At 39.3% G+C, this 21,585-nt stretch overlaps 1 protein-coding gene across 7 annotated transcripts in view; it reads left to right on the top strand.

Moving 5' to 3' along the window:
- USH2A (usherin) overlaps positions 1–21,585 on the top strand; it is a 370,627-nt gene that overhangs the window by 321,892 nt on the left and 27,150 nt on the right. For all 7 annotated transcript variants that reach the window (XR_015283723.1, XR_015283719.1, XR_015283720.1 and 4 more), the window contains exon 62: positions 19,801–20,028. Coding sequence is in view for 3 of the 7 variants with exons in the window: in XM_086878670.1 (XP_086734796.1) it covers positions 19,801–20,028 (228 nt within the window). In the remaining 4 variants the exon portion in view is untranslated. The remainder of the gene's footprint in view (positions 1–19,800; positions 20,029–21,585) is intronic.

Genomic DNA, 21,585 nt, shown 5'->3' with positions numbered 1-21,585 from the left:
ACATAGTTATTAACTTCCTTGTACAGACTATTCAGTAATGCAGTATGCAGTGCTGTACATGGCAACTTTCTCATAGAAGTAATGAAGATTGTAACCATAAGAATAAGAAAAAAATATGGTAAGGAGAGGGACCAGTGAAACTTTTTTATGCATGCCTATTGCAGATGCCTGGGAAATGGAGTGCACCCTAAGAAAAGAGGATGAGTGTAAGTGGAGGAATCCCTGCACATGCCATAAATTCAGAAGATGTACTACTTAGCAATGAATGAAAGCTGCAAATGGCAGTGGAGGGCAAAAGTTAATTAGGCTACTGTGCTGCAGTTAGGCAGTGGAAAGTGGCCACCACCAGAAACAAGATGGCTGCTCAGCAGTGCCCTAATGCAGCCAAAAGATCATCTCCTTAGCTCTGCAAGGGCTTATGGGTTAGGGGAAATCATACACAGATGACTAATTTTTTTATGGTTCACAGACGATCAAAGTGAAATTCAGCAGCTGTTCAGGACAAGTGACCACTCTAACGGCTGTAATATAACCTGCTAAATAGAGAGGGAATTGCATGAGAGCAAGAGGTTAGCTGTGATTATCGGCAGGTGAGTGCTTTATTGAAGTTGAAAGACCATTAACATTGATGGAGTAATTATTTCAACTTGAAAGTAATTACCTTGATGGGTGATAACTTCTCCAGTGTTCCCAGATTTGATTGGACCAAACAATTGTGAACTCTTGAAGCCTAGAAAAATATTACAACAATACTGCAATGTTTAAATTACTGAAACCACTGTTAGAGTATTTTAATTATGCCTAACAGTGAAAAGATTTTAATGTACAACAACTGGTGACCTCTCATGTATAGAGACATTTGCTTTCTAATTTCAATGAAATGATCCCCACCTACTACGTGTGTGCTGTATGTGATGGGTTTGCAAATGAATCGTTTGATTTAAATGCAGTTTTTAAGATTCAAAGCCTTGTTAGCACAGTTTAAGGAAGGTCTTGTGCTGGAATTGCTCTAATCGTTTTATTTGCCAGGAAAGCCCAGTAATGTAAAATGCTTTCCATGTTTTAATCTCTAGACCTGTTAAGCTTACACAGGATGAATACAGGACAAGTGCTCCTTCACACTGAAGGCTGCTTAAAAAAAGTGTGTGAGGCAATCTGTGTCTCACAGATTCTGTTGTTTCCATGCTGCTGCAGAATATGCTGGATTTGGCAGTACAGCTCTGTTTAAATAAGCATTTGGATTGGCACTATGATGCCCCTCCAGAAACTGATTAAGTGCTTCAGTAAGTCCCACCTATCAAGACAGACATGTAGAATTGCCTAATTAAAGCAGAAAGGATGAAATGGATTGTTGCACAACTTTGATGATTTTAAAGTACTGTGGAGGGGAATGGTGGGAGAAAGAGGCTTCAGCTCTTCTATTTATACCATCCTTCCCATAAACAAGGCCACTTCACTGTCTCCTGGATGTTTCCGGCAGCCACAGAAACACAGCTTTAGACCCTGCTGGAACTCTGCCAGGAAGGAAGGAATCCTTGTGAGTTAGGAAGGAAAGGTTTGTCTGGTTTCTGTGAGGTCTTAATATCTTGTCTGGCAACTGGTGGTTTGAATTAGTGAAGGTTACAGCAAAGAAGTTTATTTCACTTCTTTTTTTCTTTCATGTTTTCTCCCTAATTCAGTGTGCTATATGAAGCTGACATAATTTTGTCTTTCAAAAAATTTTTGGACCAGGTAGAAGTAAAAACACTGATACAGTTATGTGTGACCACACCTAATCACACTCTAGATTAACTAGGCCAGAGTGCCTGGATCAATAGGTAACTTCTTCTACAAATAAATTAGTCACCTATTTGGAAAAATCTGGTGTGTTTTATCCTTGGGCTTTTCCTTGTGCAAGGTCCATTTTTCACCCATTGTGTAGTCTTTCTTTGATGAGTGAAACACATGTAGAACTAGGTCTTTTGAGAGATATTTATAATGTCTGACTTCAGACACCTAACCTATTTAAGAGCATGAATGTCTTCTACAGACCATGAAGTGTTCAGAACATCTAAGGCATGGACATTTACCATCCTTGGGCTGCTGCTGTTCACACAAGACTGCTTTCCTGTGGTGCACTTGTGTGCCACTACTGATAAGTGTCAGTCAAAGAAGGTAGTGGATTTTACACTGATTAATCAGCATTCTTGACCCACACAATGGAATGATACAGTTTGACAGGTTTAAAAGATGGTCCTCTTTGGCAGAAAGATGGTGGTGGGCAGCACTCTGGGAGTGGTAATCTTTACTTTGTGTGCACCTGCAGCCGTAAGAGAATAGGTGATCACCTGACAAAGCCTAAAGGCTGATAACTAAAATGAGATTGCATTAATGCTCCATATGCTGTTTCTCCATATACGTTTTTATATATCCTTTATATTTATGCTTTTCTCTGTGATTTTTTCTGTATTTGCATTTCGGTTGTGGGAATAAGATCAAGCTAACCAGACAGTCTAGGAAAACACCACTGACAGAATGTTTTCTAATTTGTAAAAACCAAATAAGCAAAACAGAAAACCCCATAAAAGCTTCAATTTATTAAGTATAATTTGTTAGGAAGGTGTAATATGGGGACGTTCTTTCCTTTATGCCCAGTTATGTGACCGCACTAAATCAGCTTTCAAAAGCAATGTTTTAGTAAGCTACAGATGCTTTTTCATATATAAGTAGAAAATAAAAATGAAGAAGGAGGAGGCAGAAATTTGTTGGGTAATATGTACAGCTGTTTTTCAAATTAGATATCTGTTTAAAAATGCTTAATTGGATTTGACTAGATTTTAATTCACATTTAACCAACATTCTTAAGTGGATGTATCAGGCAACTGCAAGATAACACTCTTTGTTGGTGAAGTCATAGGGCAGCTTCCTAAAATCCCCAGGGTCATGCCCAGCAGTTACAGATACAGGAATTCTTCAGCTGATAATTAGAAAGGCCACTCCCTAGTCCCCATCCTACCCTCCAGCCCCCCTTCCCTTCACAGATAAGGTCTTTTATTGAAATTGGCTGAGAAGTGTTATGTCACATGCTTAGATTTCTTAGGGAGTTTTAGCGAGCAAAAGGTAATTTTAATAAACACAGAATCCTACCTTTTTTTTTTTTTTTTTAAAAAAAAAAAAAAAAAGAAAAAAAGGCAGCAATAGCAAGCCATAGGACTCATGGGAATTGGTAATATAACATATAGTCTCATACCACTGGGGACTCCATTTGAATCTAATCCAGGTCTACAGTCACCAAAGTCATTCTCATCAAACAGCCGTGGGGTGTCTTATGCAAGATAAGTTTAGAATTCTCAGCTGACCTCCTGTCCTTTCTCTTTACTGCTCCCTTTTGAATCCATTCCCATCACTCAGCTTCACAGCCTCATTCAAGCTCATCTCCCCTATGCTTGTTGCAGTTTCCCATTTTCTGCCTGCCAAGTGACCTCTCTCTCTCCTCTTTTCAGACTCTACAAAAAGCCCTGGAATGCATGTATAATCTTGCCCCCTCTTTCTTTAGGAAGCAAGACCCTAATATCTGCATGGTGCTAAAAGATGAGTTTATCAACAGAAAGCTCTTTGGGAGTGGGAATGGGTGTCTGTCTGTTAATTTACAGCATTATATAAATATTATTTTTTGAGACTGTAATAGCAATTATGGTGAATAGGGGCCAGATGGCCTCTGTATCTAGAAAGCAGAATGGCAGTGTATTTTTAATGGACTTAAATGTTACTTTTTGACAGGAAGCTAATATTAAATTCTGTGGTTTAGGTGCCTGTCAGGTGAGTATGGCTCTGAGTTTTGGTTTTTCTTAAAGTAATTACTAATGTCATGCCTGGATACTTTTGCCCACTAAACCCTTTTCTGTGGTGGGGTCTTTGTTGTTGCTCTGGTTCTGGGTGGGTTTTTTTTGTTTTTTTTAAGGATGGTTATTGATCTCTTGCTGAGCTGAGATTTCAGTTTTATGCCAGATAGTTTGATTAATGGGTTGGTTTCTGCAAGTGGACTGAATGGGGATAGGAAGCACAAGCCGCTCATGCCGCCAACCCTAACTCCGTCAAGACGCATAGCTCATTATGAAACAGTTATCAAGTATACATGAAAAATTAATTGGGCTCAGTTTGATTCTGAAAAGGATCAGCTTTCTACTTGGCGGTCCCCCCAATCTTTCCAGATGTTGCACGCTAGCCCCTCGAGAAGCAGCGAAGGGAGATGTATTAATACATTGTATTGATTAGATCAAGACCCCTGACAGTTATTTGTAGAGATACCATCTGGCTGCTGTTCGAATTCCTTCACCAAAAACAGGACGTGACATGTTATTAATCTCAACTCTCTAAGTATAGACAGTTGCCTTTTCTGCTAAACCGCATTTTACCATTCCGTAGGAGATGGAGGCAGACCTGAAGGGTGCTGAAATTAAGGTTATTACACAAATTGAGCCATATGGTCCAAATATTTCAGCAAGAAAATTGCCAGGCAATAAAAATTGCTCCTGCCTTCCTAATGGTGTAAATTACAGTTTAACCATGGCTCTAATGATGTCCTTCTGCCGCGCTTAACTACTGTTACATGAAGGACATTGTTTTAAAAATATAAAAAACAAGTAAATGCCAGCAGCGTGTTTTACAATCTGTTAGTGTGTCATTAAGAACACTGTCAGAATTACATAAACATAATGGCAGGCAACCTAGCATACAAAAGAACGAGTATGGAAATAGAAAGTGTCTTGAAAACTCCTTTAGCTTTGTCAAGAGCTCTTTCCCTTCTGGAACTTTTCCAGTATGGGAAAATGTGGCTGCTTATTTATTCCAGTTCTCACACAGGCTCTGATGGAGACTTTAGAAACAGAAAAAAAACCCCTGAATATTCCAATGCATTTTGAACAGGTGACAATGGAGGGGTATGAATTTACTATCACATTATACTGTAGCTGTATTTGAAGTTAACTGGGTATGAAAAAGAAATCTAAAATGTGACTCTTTTCAACGTATAGAGTTCTTTTTATTCCTTTGGATTATAATGGGACTTTCTGTTGTTTTTCAGATTATTGGGAGAATTGTAGTGTGTTGAAATGATTTCAAAGCTCAAAAGCTCTGTGAGATTTTACTAACAGAGTTGGCATTCTTAAAAATTAGTTTATTAAAAATAGCTGAAAAGCAAAAACCAAAATGAAAGTGGTTATTCCATCAGCAGGTGCATTACTGACTGATTCTGGTGATTCATACAAGTTGGGAATTAAATTGTAATTAAATAAATTGAATAATTAGCCAGTATGATTCCATTTTGCAAACAGTCATACAGCTACTAAGTTTGTAAAGTGAAAACTCTAAGATGGCCATTCAAAAAGGAAAAATCACAGAAGTTTATAATAAATGCTGTTTGGAGTATTGAGTTTGACCCCTCCTGCTTTAAACCATGTGCAGATTTTAATAGTTCATATTGGTAAATTGGTAAATTTTGGTAAAACAGCCCTTTTGGTAAAAAAGCCTAGCACAGCCACGTTCCCAGCTTGGGATGAGGCTGCCTGGGTGCACATCAGAGGTTCAGGGAATGTGCACTTGGAGCTGTGTGTTCCCCAGAGGGTGCTGGAAGGGGTCCCAAGCCCCACTGCTGCCACCCCTGCCTCTCTTTGCCCTCATCACTCCGGGTCTGCTGTGCCAGCAGAGCTGCTGCTCCCTCCTCCTGTGCCACTTTGAAGGCAGCAACTTCCACACCCTTGCAAGGGCACCCAGTTCCTGCTGGAACTTCACATCAGTCAAAATGCATTTTGACAACGTTGAAAACACAACTGAGCAATGCCAGAGAGACAGGGGAAGGGAGATTGTGAGTTAGCTGGCTGGGCTGGCTGGCCGGTGAAGGAACTGACAGGCAGCTCTGGTACTTGTCTTCAGACCTAGCACAGTTTCTGAATTGTGTGAAGATCTCATTTGTGTGTAGAGCAGGGAAAAGATGACAGGGGACTTTTAGTCTTGACAAATTTAAATTGAGCCCAAATCAGACAGTTAATCAGATTCAATAAAGTTCACAACAGTCTTTATATTTGTCCTCCTTGCTTCTCAGTACCAGTACGATCATGAATGAAAACATCCAAACATACGTAATTTGTGGTTGGTTGGTTGGTTTCCAAAGAAAGGGAAGGCAAAAAATAGTAGACTCTTGTGAAGATGGTAGTCTGAACACTTACTTGTAACATGTGGGAATAGTTTACATATATAATCTCTATTAAGAGGAAACAAAGTCTAATTTATGAGTTTATCCCCTCATAAACCACAAGTATTTCTCTCATCAACTTGAACTTTTTATCTGACCAAAGTTACAAAAATGCATGACAACTGGGATCTGGAGCATCCAAGTGTATTAATATCCACTCACAAGGACCCATGATGGATGGATTTTATTTAAATGAAAAAACTGTATTGTATTCTCAAGTCTGTTTCTTTAGCATTCTTAAAGAAAGAGAGAGATTAGTACAGATGTCCCTCTATCAGCATCTGACAGGCCAGATGATTTGGAAAGGATATGCTTGTTGAACTGCTTTATGAGTGCCAAGAAAAAATAGGAGCATGGAAAGAAAGTTTCTACCCATGAAGTGGAGGGCTTGCTGCAAGAACCCCATCCAAAGTTGCTGGTGTATTCAGAGAAATGTTTCTCACCTTATTATGAGGTGCCATGTTACAGCTTTTAGGATATCAAATATCACCTGTTAAACCTCTGGCAACTTGAGGCTGTTCTACTCCTAGAACCCAAACTGTGGAAACTGTTCCTTCCTCCCTTTTTTCCCCCTTCACCAGCCTTCCTTCTTAAGACTCTATTAAGTTAGAGACTATGATGGTATAGGAAGCAGGAATTTCCATCCTGACAGTCTAGTAGAAAATAGTTTCTGTGTTTTTCAGATTTTTGTTAGGAACTTGTTTCTGTTTCCAGATACTCTGAGGGTTCTGCAGTCCTTAAAACAGGCAGGACTCTGCTTCAGGTAATGTCCTTTAAAGATCTTATATTAATGGGGGCTGTGTGGCTACACAGGCAAACCTTTGGGAGACAGCCACATAGATGGTTAAGGCACCCTATGGCTAGTGCAAGAGCAGCAGCTGGACCTGCAGTACAACATCCTCAAGCTCTTTGACTTTGCTGCCTTCTTTGAACTAATCTATGGCTGTTCCATCTTTCTCTTTTATGGCAGCATGTTTGTCTTCTAAACAGTTCCGTGCCCACACCACCTTAAGGTGGAAATGATGTGTCTGCTGGGGTTTGATCCATCCCAGTGAGACCCCTGGAGTGTGTTGTTTGTGTGCCAAAAGGACACTGAGGAATAGTACATTTGCAATGGGAAGATGTACAGAGGCCCCAGGATTTAGTTAACCTACTGGGGCATAGCACAAATCATTACTTGTTTTGCTCCAAGTATTTTTTTTAAGTCCACTTCCTGCAGATTTGAATGCATCAATTTTTTTTTTTCCTATCGAGAGCAGAGTTCCTAGTGTGAGACAAATATTCCATTAAGTGTGGAGATGCTACTTTAGTGGCTGCAAAAAAAGACACCAAGTTTACAATTGTCCCTCAAGATCAGAATTGCAAATGCACCTTTAATATTGCAAGACAGTGAGGGAAGTGGACTCCTTGCAGTGATAAATTTTCTGTGTTTTTGCTATAAAGAAAACTTTACACTGCACAAACAAAATGAATGAAACTTTGCAGAGCTCTTATATTTCAACAGGCTTTAAAAAAGAATTAATGAGAAGTCAGAAGACATCTTCTCCCAGATGAAGTATTATTCTTGTCATTATGGTATAATAAAATTATTTTTTATTGTTTTCTCTTCAGGGGTTCAAGACAGATGATAATTTAGATTTTCTCTAATACTAGTCTGTGCTAGAAATGCTAGACTCATGATGTACCAATAGATCATGAGATTTATGCTATAGTTGTAGCTTAAGACAGTGACATATTTAAGTGCTGTGCTTAATGTTACTGGAAAGTCTAGGTCTAAAAAGACTGAATAGACACCCTGAGAGCAAATGGGAAAGAAAACATCACCCTTTTCCACCAGGTAACAAAATAGTTTGAGCTCTAGTTGCCCTGATGTCAAATACAGTTGCCCTTCGAGAAAAAACAGAGTTGAGAACATGCGGCTTTTAAAATAAGACATTTTGGGGACAAAAATTTGCAATATATCATACTGCAGTTTTTCTGGTCCTGTATAGAAGCAGCACAACACCTTGACTTGCTTTGTTAACAAACCCCTGTATTGATACTTGGTTTGAAGATATTAATGGAAATTTTAAACCACACTTGAGTAACACAATCTCAGAATGAAGATCGTATCCAACATGCTGGCCTGTGCATGGAAATCAGGAGAACATTTGCTGCAGGATTAACTAAATAGATATTTGCTTCAGATTAACTAAAGCAAATCCCTGTTCTAGTTGGGTGACCTCTACATTCATCATGTAGTTTTGTTCTGCTTATGAAGACCCTGATCCAGAATCCTTGAAAAGGCAAATGGAAGCTTACATTGATTAAACAGTTTTTTGAAGCTGCTGCCATTCAACTCATGAAGCTATGAATGGTTTTGTGTTTCATTTTAAGAAACAAGAGCAGACGTGTCTGGTCAGTTGCTGTGTGCTGATTGAAAATGTTGTTACTGCCTTTATTTCTCTTTGAGTCTTAAGTGAATTTAAGAAAAAAAAAAATATCACAGCTGTGAATTCTATATATTTACTCTGGATGGCACACGTAGGCTAGTCTGTCTAATCTGTCATGAGAGAGAATGTGGCTTCTCCAGCAGGCCATTCAAAACAGAGGTTAGGCTTAAACATCAGACTTTCCCTTCGGAGACACCTCCTTCCCTCTGTGCAGAGTGTAGGGAGGAGGTAGGATAGAAGCTACACAAGGTTTGGGTCAGAAAGTAGGAGAACACTGTGACTCTTTCCCATAGTTCCTATCCTCATATTTGGGCACTTAAATACATTTGCAAGTCTGCCCCAAAGTGACTAAATTGTGGTAATTTCATTTCTCTTTGGATTGCTCATTTATAACAAGCATACATGCAGCTAATCAATAGATGAGACAGTGAAACTAGTGGATTTACAACTTAATATGCTGGAATCGATAATGGGCTCTAAAGACATTTTCATTTCAGAAATTGGCACAATATGTTCTTTACTAAACTTACGTGATCTATTTTAATTCCCCAAGTAACTTAAATATCCACAGAAAATGCAGAATCCAAACTAAATTTGTTATGCTTCAGTTTTCAAGTGATATTTCAGTATTTCCATATATTTCATGTCTTCCCTAGCTAATTCATCTGGCTGGTGAAAGCCACAAGCAGCTCAGACTCTTCCCTTTTGGCAGAAGCTTGGCACTGAGGCACTCAACCCACACTAGGAGAGACTAATGAAAGGACATGATGAAAGTCTCTGTTTTATTTAGGTATTAACGTTTCAGAGTGAAGCTTAGCTAGCTGCTTTCCTTGTTCCCACTGCAGCAGGCATAGCTGTCTGCTTTTCTGTGTATGTATATGAATTCAGTGTTCACCTGACAGCATGGAAAATGAGAATGGGCAGTCTGCAGACACAGCTTCATATGCTGTGTCTAGATGATTTTTTTTTCCAGCAGTGTGCCCTGTAAGTTTAAAGAAGAAGGAATTGCACCCATGTGATCCTAGGAGGATCTGGATGTTCATTCATCCACATTCATTTGGGTTTACCTGGTTTCAAGGCTTTAAACCTGAAGGCAGACTCTCTTCCAGTTATTCTACCAAACTCCATTACCACTCTTATTTCTTGTATTCTTTTCAAGCCTTTCCTCAGTGTGGAGTTGATTCCGAGCCTTCATATGGCAACACACATCTGCTGAGGGACACAGAAATATAGAACCTGTTCTTTATTGGACCTTGTTATTTTCATCAACAGGCAGTCCATAGCAGCTGCAATGGAAAACATGATTTGTGTTCCTTATACCATCATGTGACATGGGGGCTTTTCAGCCTACTCATTTGAAGCCATCCACTACCTCTTAAAACCAGAAGCGACAGGGATCTCTGTAGCAATCCACTACTCCAAAACTGAGGGAACATTCCATAAAGATCTGGAAGGAAAGTGTCAGATCTCTGCTAAACCTCTCAGTATTTCATTGGGAAGCTGTACGTTGCTGAGAAGTATGTCCCTGAAGTGTACACCCAAATGTATGTCTGATCAATATTCACTGCTAATACTCAGAAAATAGGTTTGAGCTTCCCTCCAGGCATGGAAAAGGGAGAAGTCATCTCTCCCTGCATTAACACTGTGTGCTTCTGGCCTTCTGCTAATGGTGCCTGCTCTATACAAAAAGGTGCAGAGCAAATCTCTTTTTCCTGGCTTATACTGGCATAACTGGGCTGCACCTTTCCCAAATGGCTACCTGCATACTTTCCTCTACTTACAGCCAGTCTCTGCTTGGAGACCAGGTATCTTCCTGTAGAAAGTATAAAGAATTGAGGAAAGGAATGGAAAACCTGGTGAAGAAAAATTTTTTTTGAGAGATTGGGGTTTGAACTTTTTGGTCCTTCATTTTTTTTAAATGCCCAGTTCATTTTAAAGGTGACATTTTAAGTTCAGTCACATACTCAGACTAAACTTTGGCCTTTATAATGTAGCTCCAAGTAAATTGTTTATGCTTACCTTTTAATGTCTCTCAGAAGTGATTACATACAGAGCAGACAAAGTTTGAATGAAGAGGTAGGACTGTTCAGTACAGGGCAGAGAAAAAGGAATAAAAATATAGTAGGTAAAAACCTTTTGGTCTCCTTTAAAACACTGCTTTTATTTCCCATTGTGTTGGCAGAAAGCAGGGATTTAAAGCTGTGAATTGCCTGGAGGCTGTACTATCTTCCTCTACTTAGCAGCAGTTAGAACTGCTCTTTTTTCACATGTGTTGGGTGAGAGAGACAAGGACTCAGAATGATTGAGAAAAGGGAATAAACTAAGCTTGTATTTAACAATAATATGACACATCTATTGTACCTGTGTAAAATAGGACCTAAACCAATAATTGTAGTTTCCTGAAGCTGCACACAGGAACACAGGGGGATATCCTGGGACTTAATTAATTAATGTTTGTAACATGATGTGAGATCCTATGATGAAAAGTCATATATAACTGCAAAGTCCTAATTTTATGGAGCACAGCTGACATTCAGTGGCATTTTTAAGGAAACTGATGTGGGAGTTCACCTGCAATCTGTGTTAAGATTCAGACTGTCCTTGTACAAGTCCCCTTAAAGATTTTCTTCTTTTTTTCTCTTTACCTTTCTCTTTCCCTGTTATGGATGTTGAGCTGTGCAAAGGCAAAAATTGAAAATAATTGCTTTCATAAGGGAAAACAAAGGAGCCTTTCCTCTCTGTCTTCCATTCACCAAAACTACACCCAAAGTCTGTTTTTCAAATTTCACAGAAAAGAGAAATTTGGAGAAACTGCACCCAGGTCATTTTAAGAACAGATGGAAAAGGTTTTACAGTGTTCAGAGCTTCTTTTCCTCTCATTATCATACATGATGTTATTTGGAAGGAGATGAAGGTGTCTTATGGCACACATATTTGAAGTCAAAAATGTAATAGGGGCAATGTGAATTCTTGGAAAACAAACTTCAAATTAAACCAAAAGCCAAGATATCCGGTCATGAGAAAAGCACATTCTTTCTGCAACGAAATAAAACTGAGTTCCATAAGATACCTTGAGTTGAGAAGTTCATGAACATAGATTACCCATTTTTATGGATAACAAAAACATTCATTATTTCATTACATTGGTTTATGAAGCTCCTACCACTCTGGACATTATTAAGGAAAAATAATAAATAAATAAATAAATAAATAAATAAATAAATAAATAAATAAAAGATTGAGACTAAGAAGACTGATGTGGCAGTCCAGATTTTTTTTTGTTCTGATTCTGGCCATCAGCCAAAATATCAAATGGAAAATACGGTTTATGGCATTAGGAAAAAATATAACATTAACCCCCTAATGCTCCATATTAAGGATGTACCCCCTACCATTTGCAGGTTTGAGCCCTTAGGCTCTAGCTGCTGTTTGACAACAGCAGTGGGTTGCTTTTTTTTGCTCTTGCCACATCTACAAACACTATGGAATAAATCCATGAGAGAAACCCCACTCCCAAATGTTAACAAACAGTGGACGGAAAGTCATTGTTTGTCAGGAGCACTGCATGTGGTACTTATGTTAAACATAATCTTAGAGTTCAGCTGGATGAGTGCACCAGTAGTAATGAAGAGGCACAAACTCCAACCAGGCTTTGTGTATTTGACTTTCCCAGATTTTTACCTTCCCTGAAGTTGTGTTTCTACCCCAGATTATAAAGCTCTATCTGAAAGATGCTTCATTCCTATTCCCCTTGTGACCGAGACAAATTGCAAATTCTGCATTACCTTCATGTGTTTATGCAGATTCCACACTACGTGGTGTGTGAGTTTGGAATGGCACACAAATCTCCCAGCTCAGTTCTGTAGCAATTGACATTGCTTTAATATAGTGCTGCATTTTACATACCATGAAGTCTTTGCTGATGATGAACCTGCTCTCCTCTCTCACTCCCACCAGCTCTCCACAAAGCATGCCCCACTCAGCTAAAGATCAGGACATACAAGATATGCACATTTTTCCAATGGTGACACATAACTGTTTTTTGTTGTGATTCAAGTATCTTATGTTATGCTCTATTGTGTCTCAAATAGATTTTTTTTTTTCTTCAGATATAGCCTGTCCTATTTTGAAGAGAAGTTTAGTCTAGTTGCTCATAATCAACATGATTATTGAATGCAAAAAGTACCATTTGGGATAAGTAGTGATGTCAGCTTTGAACTAAAACCAATGTTTATGGGAAACTGTCCCATCACCTATCCAGTTTATAAAAAGAGCTGCTTATTTCCTTCTACCTCACTTTCTAACTGTGAGGCATAATAAATATGGTTTAAAGTGAAAAAATGTGGGGGAAAAAATAAGGTGCAAAACTATGGTTTATTATACAGTTGGTCTTGTGAGTGTTGTTAGAGATAAAATATTAATGTTAGGAAAACATGTTGACATCGTCCTCTAGATGGTGCCTACAGTGGAATGTCATGTCATTGATATTTTGGTTTATTTGATTTATTTAGTCATGCAGAGAAAAAAAAAAAAATCTCCTTTTTTGGGTTTCAGTATTCCTTAGTAGAAATTAGACAAATACAGATGGAAATACATTTTTGAGAAGGTGCCATTTGGGGATGTTTGATGAATTTTAAAGAAATTATTGTGAAAGAAAAGAGAAAATAAGAGAAAGGCAAAAAAACAGGAGAGGAAGAGGAAGAGGAAGAGGAAGAGGAAGAGGAAGAGGAAGAGGAAGAGGAAGAGGAAGAGGAAGAGGAAGAGGAAGAGGAAGAGGAAGAGGAAGAGGAAGAGGAAGAGGAATCTCACTGACATAGCAATGTTGACTTTCCCCAAAGAGGTTTCTTTAAGTTTTTTTCATCAAAAGTGCAACATCACTGGTGTTTTAGAAGTGTACTGCTACCCAAAGGCCAACTTGATTTTATTTGACTTCATTTTAATGTGCAATGCATCCTAATTTTCTTTGTGCTGCTTTGCTTTCAAGTCAAAGTTAGGGATTTGGATGCCTGGTGAGACTGCAGCAGGTCCCAGGTGTGCCAGAAAAGAGAACTGTCTACTGTGAAAATAGGCAGCAACTCCACAAGATGGATTCAGCTACATGCAATTTACAGTTCCTTGCATGCACTGCCAAGAAGGAGGAAAAATGAATTGCAATGTAGTATTTTTATATCAGATATTAATTGTTGTTGTTTGCAGAATATTTTGAATTTAGATTAGTTCTGTTTCTTCCTAGTACAGCCCACAAGCCCATGTAGGACAGTTTGCATAGGAAATGATTCAGTTCTGCAGTAAGTGACACAGGTTGTGCAGATTAGGGTTTTTATTAAAAATGCTGCTAGCATGGTGCTGTTAGGAAAGGATGAGAACATGGGGTCACAGAGGAGAGAAAAGTTCTGTTCTCTGGTGTTGATGGCAAAACTACCATTTGTCTTAAAAATAAATTACAAGAACATTCTTAGAAGCTAAAATAAAAAAAAAAAAAAGAAAAGCATTACTTTAGCCAGGAATCTCAAGGAAACAGTGTTTTAAGATCATGCAATCAATGTTTATGTTTTTATAAGAAGCCATTTTATGTGCTTTACTTTGTGGACTGAATTTATTCTAATACATTTTTAAACTGAAATTTCCTACATTTATTTATAGAAAAGCAAGTTCAAATGTAATGAATTTTTGAATGTCATTTCCTAGCCACTGTAGAAGGAAAGACTGCAGCGATCCATCTCAGGGCTGGGAAGGGAAGAGTGTCCTTTCATCCCAACAAAAGACAATTTGGATGAACATTCCCTGGGCAAAAATGTTTTAAAATTATTTCAGGTTTAATAAGGGACTATCTGGATTTACAAACTTAAGCATTTTATTTAAATATTTGCCTAATTTTATTATTTTGGGTTTTATTTGCCATAAAAATTACTACCTGAGTGGTACATTTTGCTGATATTGAAAGCCTGTTGGGTCATATCAAATAATCAAGTCATTATTTAAAATTATTTGAAAATATGTGTTGAAAGGCAATTTTGAAATTCTAAAATGACATGCAGAGTCATTTTAGATTATTAAGAATTACTAAGAATGTCATTACATTCTTAAAATGTAAAATTTGAAGAGTGAAATTTGCAAAAAAATCTAATGAAAAATCTAAAATTATTTTTTTATACAAACTGGAAGAAAAATAACTAGTGCAACATCAGTTTCTTGTAAAAATGGAAATTCTGGTTACCTGTAGGCAAGATAATTTCTGGTTAAATGAATAACATGTTGGTTTCTGTTTGACTAACCTTTGAGATTTTTCAGTACCACCATGGGAATAATTTATATTCCAGTCCACACTGCTACAGGAATAGACTCATAGATTACTTGTGTATCCATAAGTTATATCCTTGTGAATCTGAGCATAAGGCTTTAGGAACAGAGTAGATTTTTTAAATGGAAAAGACACAGTGTGCATGATATAAGCCCGAGAAGGAAGGCAGCCCAGAGGACAAGTTAGTGTTTGCATGTGAATATGAGCTCAGTGTAATGTTTAGGGTGCAGGCAAGGGCTCAGAACAGTCTGGGAAATAAAAGTGAGCATCAGAGTCAAGGTAGAAGTGCTCCCAGTGCTTTGCAGAAAATGGCAATGAGTTTGGATTAGACTTTAGGGAGCTGGATAAAATGATAACGACAAAGGTGAGGATAAACCAAGTATCTTTATAATTTCCCAAGCATTCCCCCTCGCTTCTGTCACGTGTGGAGGAATCTGTTTGATTTCCTGGATGGAGAATTTGAAAATTTTAGTCAGACAATGGTTGGATTGATGTTCTGGCTGTCAGGAGACCATAGCTTTCTCCTCCCTTGTCCAGGGAGAGTTTCCCGTCTCTGCCTTTGGACAAGGTGATGTTCTACTGAGCTGCCTTCCCATTGTTTTGTCCATGGGTTATGAAAGAGCTGGTTTGGATCCCTGTGCCACTACTCCAGTTAGCAGTGTGATAGTGTCTGATGCTACTGGGTTTAGTTAGAGGCTCACAGAAAGAACAAGCTAGCTTTTTATTCAGCTATACAAGATACCTGCCAAGTAGAGATTATGGTACAAAGAGAAGATAGGAAGAGGGAAGAAACCAGAGCCGAACCTTAACATGACTGGTGATGACTTACTGAGCTTTGATGATTACCCCTGAAGAAAGGACAGATACTCAAGCTGCCTGTTGGGCAGCTCTTCAGTGTTTCAGAGACCTTCTGATGTGTCTGTCACAGTTTGAACTCATTCCCTGAGACCTAGGCAACTGGGTAAGCTGGCCTGCCTTTAAAGAAGAGGAAAAGCCCAGAGTGACACCCCTGGAAAGTGCTGCTTCATCAGATCGATAGATTCAAAGATGACTAGGTTGTGTAGTTGTGTGCAGTTTAAACATTTGTGCAGGGAGTCCACCCGTGCAGAGTATTATTGACAGCTACAGATCAATGCTAATTTTTGATCATTTTCAACCTACAAAGACCTCTTGACCCTGTTGCCACCTTAGGGGCACTTCAAGTAGTCAAAAGCAATCACAGTAGGCAGTGTAAAATCATCAGACCCTTGAAGGCTGCACAGCCTTGCCCATGCCTGGGAGGAGGACCAAGAGCTAGCAAGGAAGGCAAGCACCTTGCATTATGGATGCCGCTGCCTTTGAACGGCATGAAAGACTATGCTAATTTGTTTCCAGACTTTAAGTGACTTCTGTGTTCATGAATTAAAAAATAAACAAATAAAAAAGGCAATCTGAAGCAAATCTTGACAAATGCATTATTCATGAATCACGTTCTCTTGTTTTATGTTTGGAAAAACGTGTTAAAACAAGGTTTTATTTTAAATAACTTTTATCCTAATTTACAGTGAGAAGAGTGGAATTAGTGGAGGAATGTATTTGTTGCTGTTAACAGTTTGTGCTGCCAATGGCAGCATGTGAAACACTTTACAGAGTAAAATCAAAGGTCCTATTTGGAGTAGTGGTGCTGCTAGAACTGCACCAGGGGAGAGACCAGGCTGCCAAAAGCAAGGACCATGTCAAAGGCTGGGCTCTGGGCTACAGTTTGTAATCAGGTCACAGTGGCTTGTCACAACCTCCCTCCTCTGTCAGGTGTCCATTTCTGTAGTGTTTATATGGAAAGAATGAAAGGGCCATAGAGGACAAATATGAGACTGTACACACTTAAATGTTTGCTGGAATATTCTTAATTTAATGACTGATGGAGTGAGAATGCTTCACAGCTGGGGACAGAGAAAGGAGGGCATGGGCTTGAAGTCCATTGGATTTCATGGTCTGCCAGTCTACAAATATCTTAATGTTCACATTAAAGTTTTATTTTGTTGGTTTTCTTTTAATGGTGAATGAAATCTGGACTGTTAGCACTTGTAAACATGGGAAATATGAGTTTATGGCTTTGCAGAGGAAGACTGGGAGAATATTCCAGACAGTGATTTTGTTCCTGTGCCTGTTTTAAGTTCTGTTTTGTTCCTGTGATCCGTTGCCCACTGAAGCCAAAGATATGGTGCTATAGTGCAAGGTGTATTTTACAATTTATATTTGACCATTCCAGCAGGACAGTATTTCTAGGCTGAAAATGTCATGGGAAGACATAAAGTGATTCTTAAAATGAATCACTGAGTCTGCCATCCATACTCTTTTCAGCACCAGCCTTTGAGCTGAGCAAATTCATGACTGGCAATGGCAGCAGTGCAGTGGGAGAAAGTGTGGCTCTGTATTCTGGGAGTACATCCCCTGAGCTTACTTCAAAAGCAAACAAAACAAAAATACATGTAAACTGCTTGGTCCTCAAGAAGTATCTGTAGGAGCCAGGGATAAAAGTCATCCCTGGAAGGAATGGTTTAGCAGTCTCCAGAGAACATGATGAACTGCAGGCAAGGAAATCCCTCCATCCTTGTTTCATTTCAAAGTGTAGTGAGGATTGTAAATAATTAAATCTTGGGGTTTAGTGGGAAAATGGTAGAGGGTGCTGGTAGCTGGTTTTCTGTTTAAAAATAGAAATCTAGTGTTTTGTAGCATTGCTGTCACAAAAACCCACCCAATGATGCATCTCATTAAAAAGCAGAGCCATTTCTTTTTGTCTGATGTTTTTAATAATGTGTTTGTACCTTCAGAGAGCCTCCTTGTAGCAGTTCAGGGGCAGTAATTTAATGCTATGTGCTCCCTTCCTCCCGTCCCCACCCCCGAACCATGGAATGTAAATTTTAGGCTTTTAAAAGTTCTGTTTTGAAAACCTAATAGATAGCTGTCCTCGTAAAAACTATTAATACAGACTACATCCAATTGTAAAGCTAATTTTAATCATGTTTTGTGCCAACATAATTTCTGATGCCAGATTTTTATGCTAAGCATGAGCCTCGATTTAAACGTGGTTCTTTAACCTGCAGTTCATAATTTTGCAGTCGGCTGTATAGGTTTTTTGGCTATGGCAGTTTAAATGCTTCCACTTTCAAGGATCTAAGCCATAAATGTTTATTAAAAGAATCTATAATGAAATCAGGTTTGTTATTTTTTTAATGGCTGCCTTGAGTATGTTGGATGACTGAACGCATGTTGTTAATCATTAAGTACTCATGTTACAAAAAGTGTTTGATAGTATTGCCATCTAGGGGCTGAATGAAATTCTCCCTACCGAAATAAACTGTAATTGAACAGGTGCTGCTATTGACAATATACATATGTTTTTGCTTTATAGCCCACATGATTTCCATGTTTCTTATGACAAAAGATATCTCTAAATGTCCCACAGCAGCCAGAGCTTTTTTATATATAATCTGTTTGAGGTGATTGCTATTTGCATTTCAGCTTATGCTTTTTTGGCAGTGATGACTGGGAATTCCTAACAAAGAATTATACTTTTTTGCATTATTAATCTTGCTAGTGTTTGCCCTATTTAACAGAAAAAAGGAATCATTTATCAGAAAAGTATGTTTATAATCTGTACTTGTGGCATCTTTAGATTTAATATTCATAATGGTCATTCAAATGCCGTGCTATATTTATCTAAAAGACTAACTCATTGTTTTGAGGAAATAACTATTTAAATATTTATGATCTAACTTTTAATATTTTAAACAAGAAATTAATATTTCTTTAAAATTTGTTTCTGAGGCTGATAGCTTAACAAATGTTTAAATATTAAACAATTGGAAATGTTAGCATTTAACAACTTAATACGACTTACTGATGCAGGGAAATTGACTTCAGCTCTTTCTATCACATGAAGGCAACTGAATTCCTGCACTTTCTTGTGATCTATATAATTCACGCCAAAATGCAGCTAAAAATGAGATTAAATACATCAGTGATCAGCTGAACTTTTTTCTTTGCTTCTCTGAGCAGACACATTTGTACAGTCTCTTACGGGAACACGTTACCCCTGTTCTTTGTTGGTCGCTGTGCCTTTTGTGACTGCTGAAAATAATTACATGGCTGTTTTGTTATCCTGCCTAAATCAGACTTTGTGCTGAGGCTCTCCTTGCCTGAGCTGTGTCAGGTCTGTGTCAGATGCTGTTTGGGGTGAGTTGGGATGCCAGTGGCCCCTCCTGGCCATGGCTGATGTCCATCAGCCTGCATCCCCACCATACCCCTCTGCTGGGCTGTGCTCTGGTGTGGCAGCAGGTCAGCCCTGGTCCTTGCAGCCCTGGCTGAGCCCAGTGGAATTCACAAATTATTTATCCAGATTACCATGGCCTGAGTAGCTAGAAGAGGACAGCATGGCTATGAAATGTCACTTTTACACACAAGATGCGTAAGATTTCTGTAGAGGGAGGCATCACTCATGTACCACAGGTTTTTACATGGTTGAATCCAATTCCATGAAGCTTCATCTTCACTGAGCAAGCTCAGACACATCATGAATGACCTGTAAGTTGTGTCCTAGCTGAGATTCAGTGTGGAGGACTCCCAAGGAATTTACTCCAAAGGCTCCATCATAATGAGAGATAATTTTTTAAACCCTAAGAATTTATTTTTGAGGCTCAATCATAAAAAACCATCAAAAAAATTCCTAGTAACCAGATGGGGTATTCCACAAAGCAGTCAGAAGTGACCCAGAGCTGAGGCCTCATTTTCCAAGTGACATAAACCACAGATGCTGATTACTTTTTTAACTAACTCAAACATCTGTATTCTTGCTTCAGGGAACAAAGCATCAGGCTCATTTATTTGGATTGAAACCTTTCACAACATATCATATTCATGTCGTAGCTGTAAACAACGCCGGGCAGGTTTCAAGCCCCTGGACATCTGTGCGCACTTTGGAAGCTTCACCCAGTGGCCTGAGCAACTTCACAGTGGAAAAGAAAGAAAATGGCAGGGCTCTGCTGCTAAAATGGTCAGAGCCCTCCCAACCCAATGGCGTGATTAAGGTAATCTTCATCTTGACAGTTCACTTGATTAAAAAAGAGAAGGGAAATGCTGATTATCAAATTAAAACATTTTTTTTGTATGAAAAAGGCTCAATCTAATCCATTATAGTTCAAAATAAGATGGAAGCACAAGACACTCTGTGAGGTCTCTGTGCTTGTCATTATATTAAAATGAATAACATTCTTGTGCTATGCTGTGACTAAATTTTCATTTAAACAGAAACCAAATTGTTCATTTAATGCACAGAAAGCTGTACATGAAAGCACATAATCATTGTAGAATTGGACTTGACCAAAATGTGTTTGTAGAAAACATGGGTTTAATAGAATGCTGTTCTGAAATTTGGGACTTTTAGCTCAGTGGTTTCAACTGAGTGTAAACCTTTATCTGCAAGGTTTGAAACTAGATGGGTTTATTTGAAGGTTTTTTTCCTTAAGTCATACTCTTTAGAGCTGGTCTGTGAGAAGCTTTTTGCTGGCCTGAGAGAGCCTTGCAATGAAACCTGATAACAATCAAATATAATGAAAACTGTCACTAAGTGATTTATTACTGCATTCAAAATGAAAAAGAAAATCACAAAAATTGGATCAAAACATTCCTTTTGTATCAATGATCTGTTTGTGTGCTGATTGTTACTAGCAAGAATAAGATTCTGAATCATTGGTTAATAGTCCTTACCCTATTGCAAAGATTAAGGGTCTCATCTACTGATTATTGACAAAAATTGTTTTCCTTCCTTCCTTCCTTCCTTCCTTCCTTCCTTCCTTCCTTCCTTCCTTCCTTCCTTCCTTCCTTCCTTCCTTCCTTCCTTCCTTCCTTCCTTCCTGCCTTCCTGCCTTCCTGCCTTCCTGCCTTCCTGCCTTCCTGCCTTCCTGCCTTCCTGCCTTCCTGCCTTCCTTCCTGCCTTCCTGCCTTCCTGCCTTCCTGCCTTCCTGCCTTCCTTCCTGCCTTCCTTCCTGCCTTCCTTCCTGCCTTCCTGCCTTCCTTCCTTCCTGCCTTCCTTCCTTCCTGCCTTCCTTCCTTCCTGCCTTCCTTCCTGCCTTCCTGCCTTCCTGCCTTCCTGCCTTCCTGCCTGCCTTCCTGCCTTCCTGCCTTCCTGCCTTCCTTCCTGCCTTCCTGCCTTCCTGCCTTCCTGCCTTCCTGCCTGCCTTCCTGCCTTCCTGCCTTCCTGCCTTCCTGCCTTCCTTCCTGCCTTCCTGCCTTCCTGCCTTCCTGCCTTCCTGCCTTCCTGCCTTCCTTCCTTCCTGCCTTCCTGCCTTCCTTCCTGCCTTCCTGCCTTCCTGCCTTCCTGCCTTCCTTCCTGCCTGCCTTCCTGCCTGCCTTCCTGCCTGCCTTCCTGCCTGCCTTCCTGCCTTCCTGCCTTCCTGCCTTCCTGCCTTCCTTCCTGCCTTCCTTCCTGCCTTCCTTCCTGCCTGCCTTCCTGCCTGCCTTCCTGCCTTCCTGCCTTCCTGCCTTCCTGCCTTCCTGCCTTCCTTCCTGCCTTCCTTCCTGCCTTCCTTCCTGCCTTCCCTCCCTCCCTCCCTCACTTCCCTCCCTTCCCTCCCTTCCTTCCTGCC

The sequence above is a fragment of the Cyanistes caeruleus genome, chromosome 2, assembly GCF_971803275.1.
Source record: "Cyanistes caeruleus chromosome 2, bCyaCae1.hap1.1, whole genome shotgun sequence".
Lineage (NCBI taxonomy): Eukaryota > Metazoa > Chordata > Aves > Passeriformes > Paridae > Cyanistes > Cyanistes caeruleus.
The sequence above is the reverse complement of the archived record's forward strand: the minus strand, read 5'-3'. Positions and strand labels throughout refer to the sequence as shown.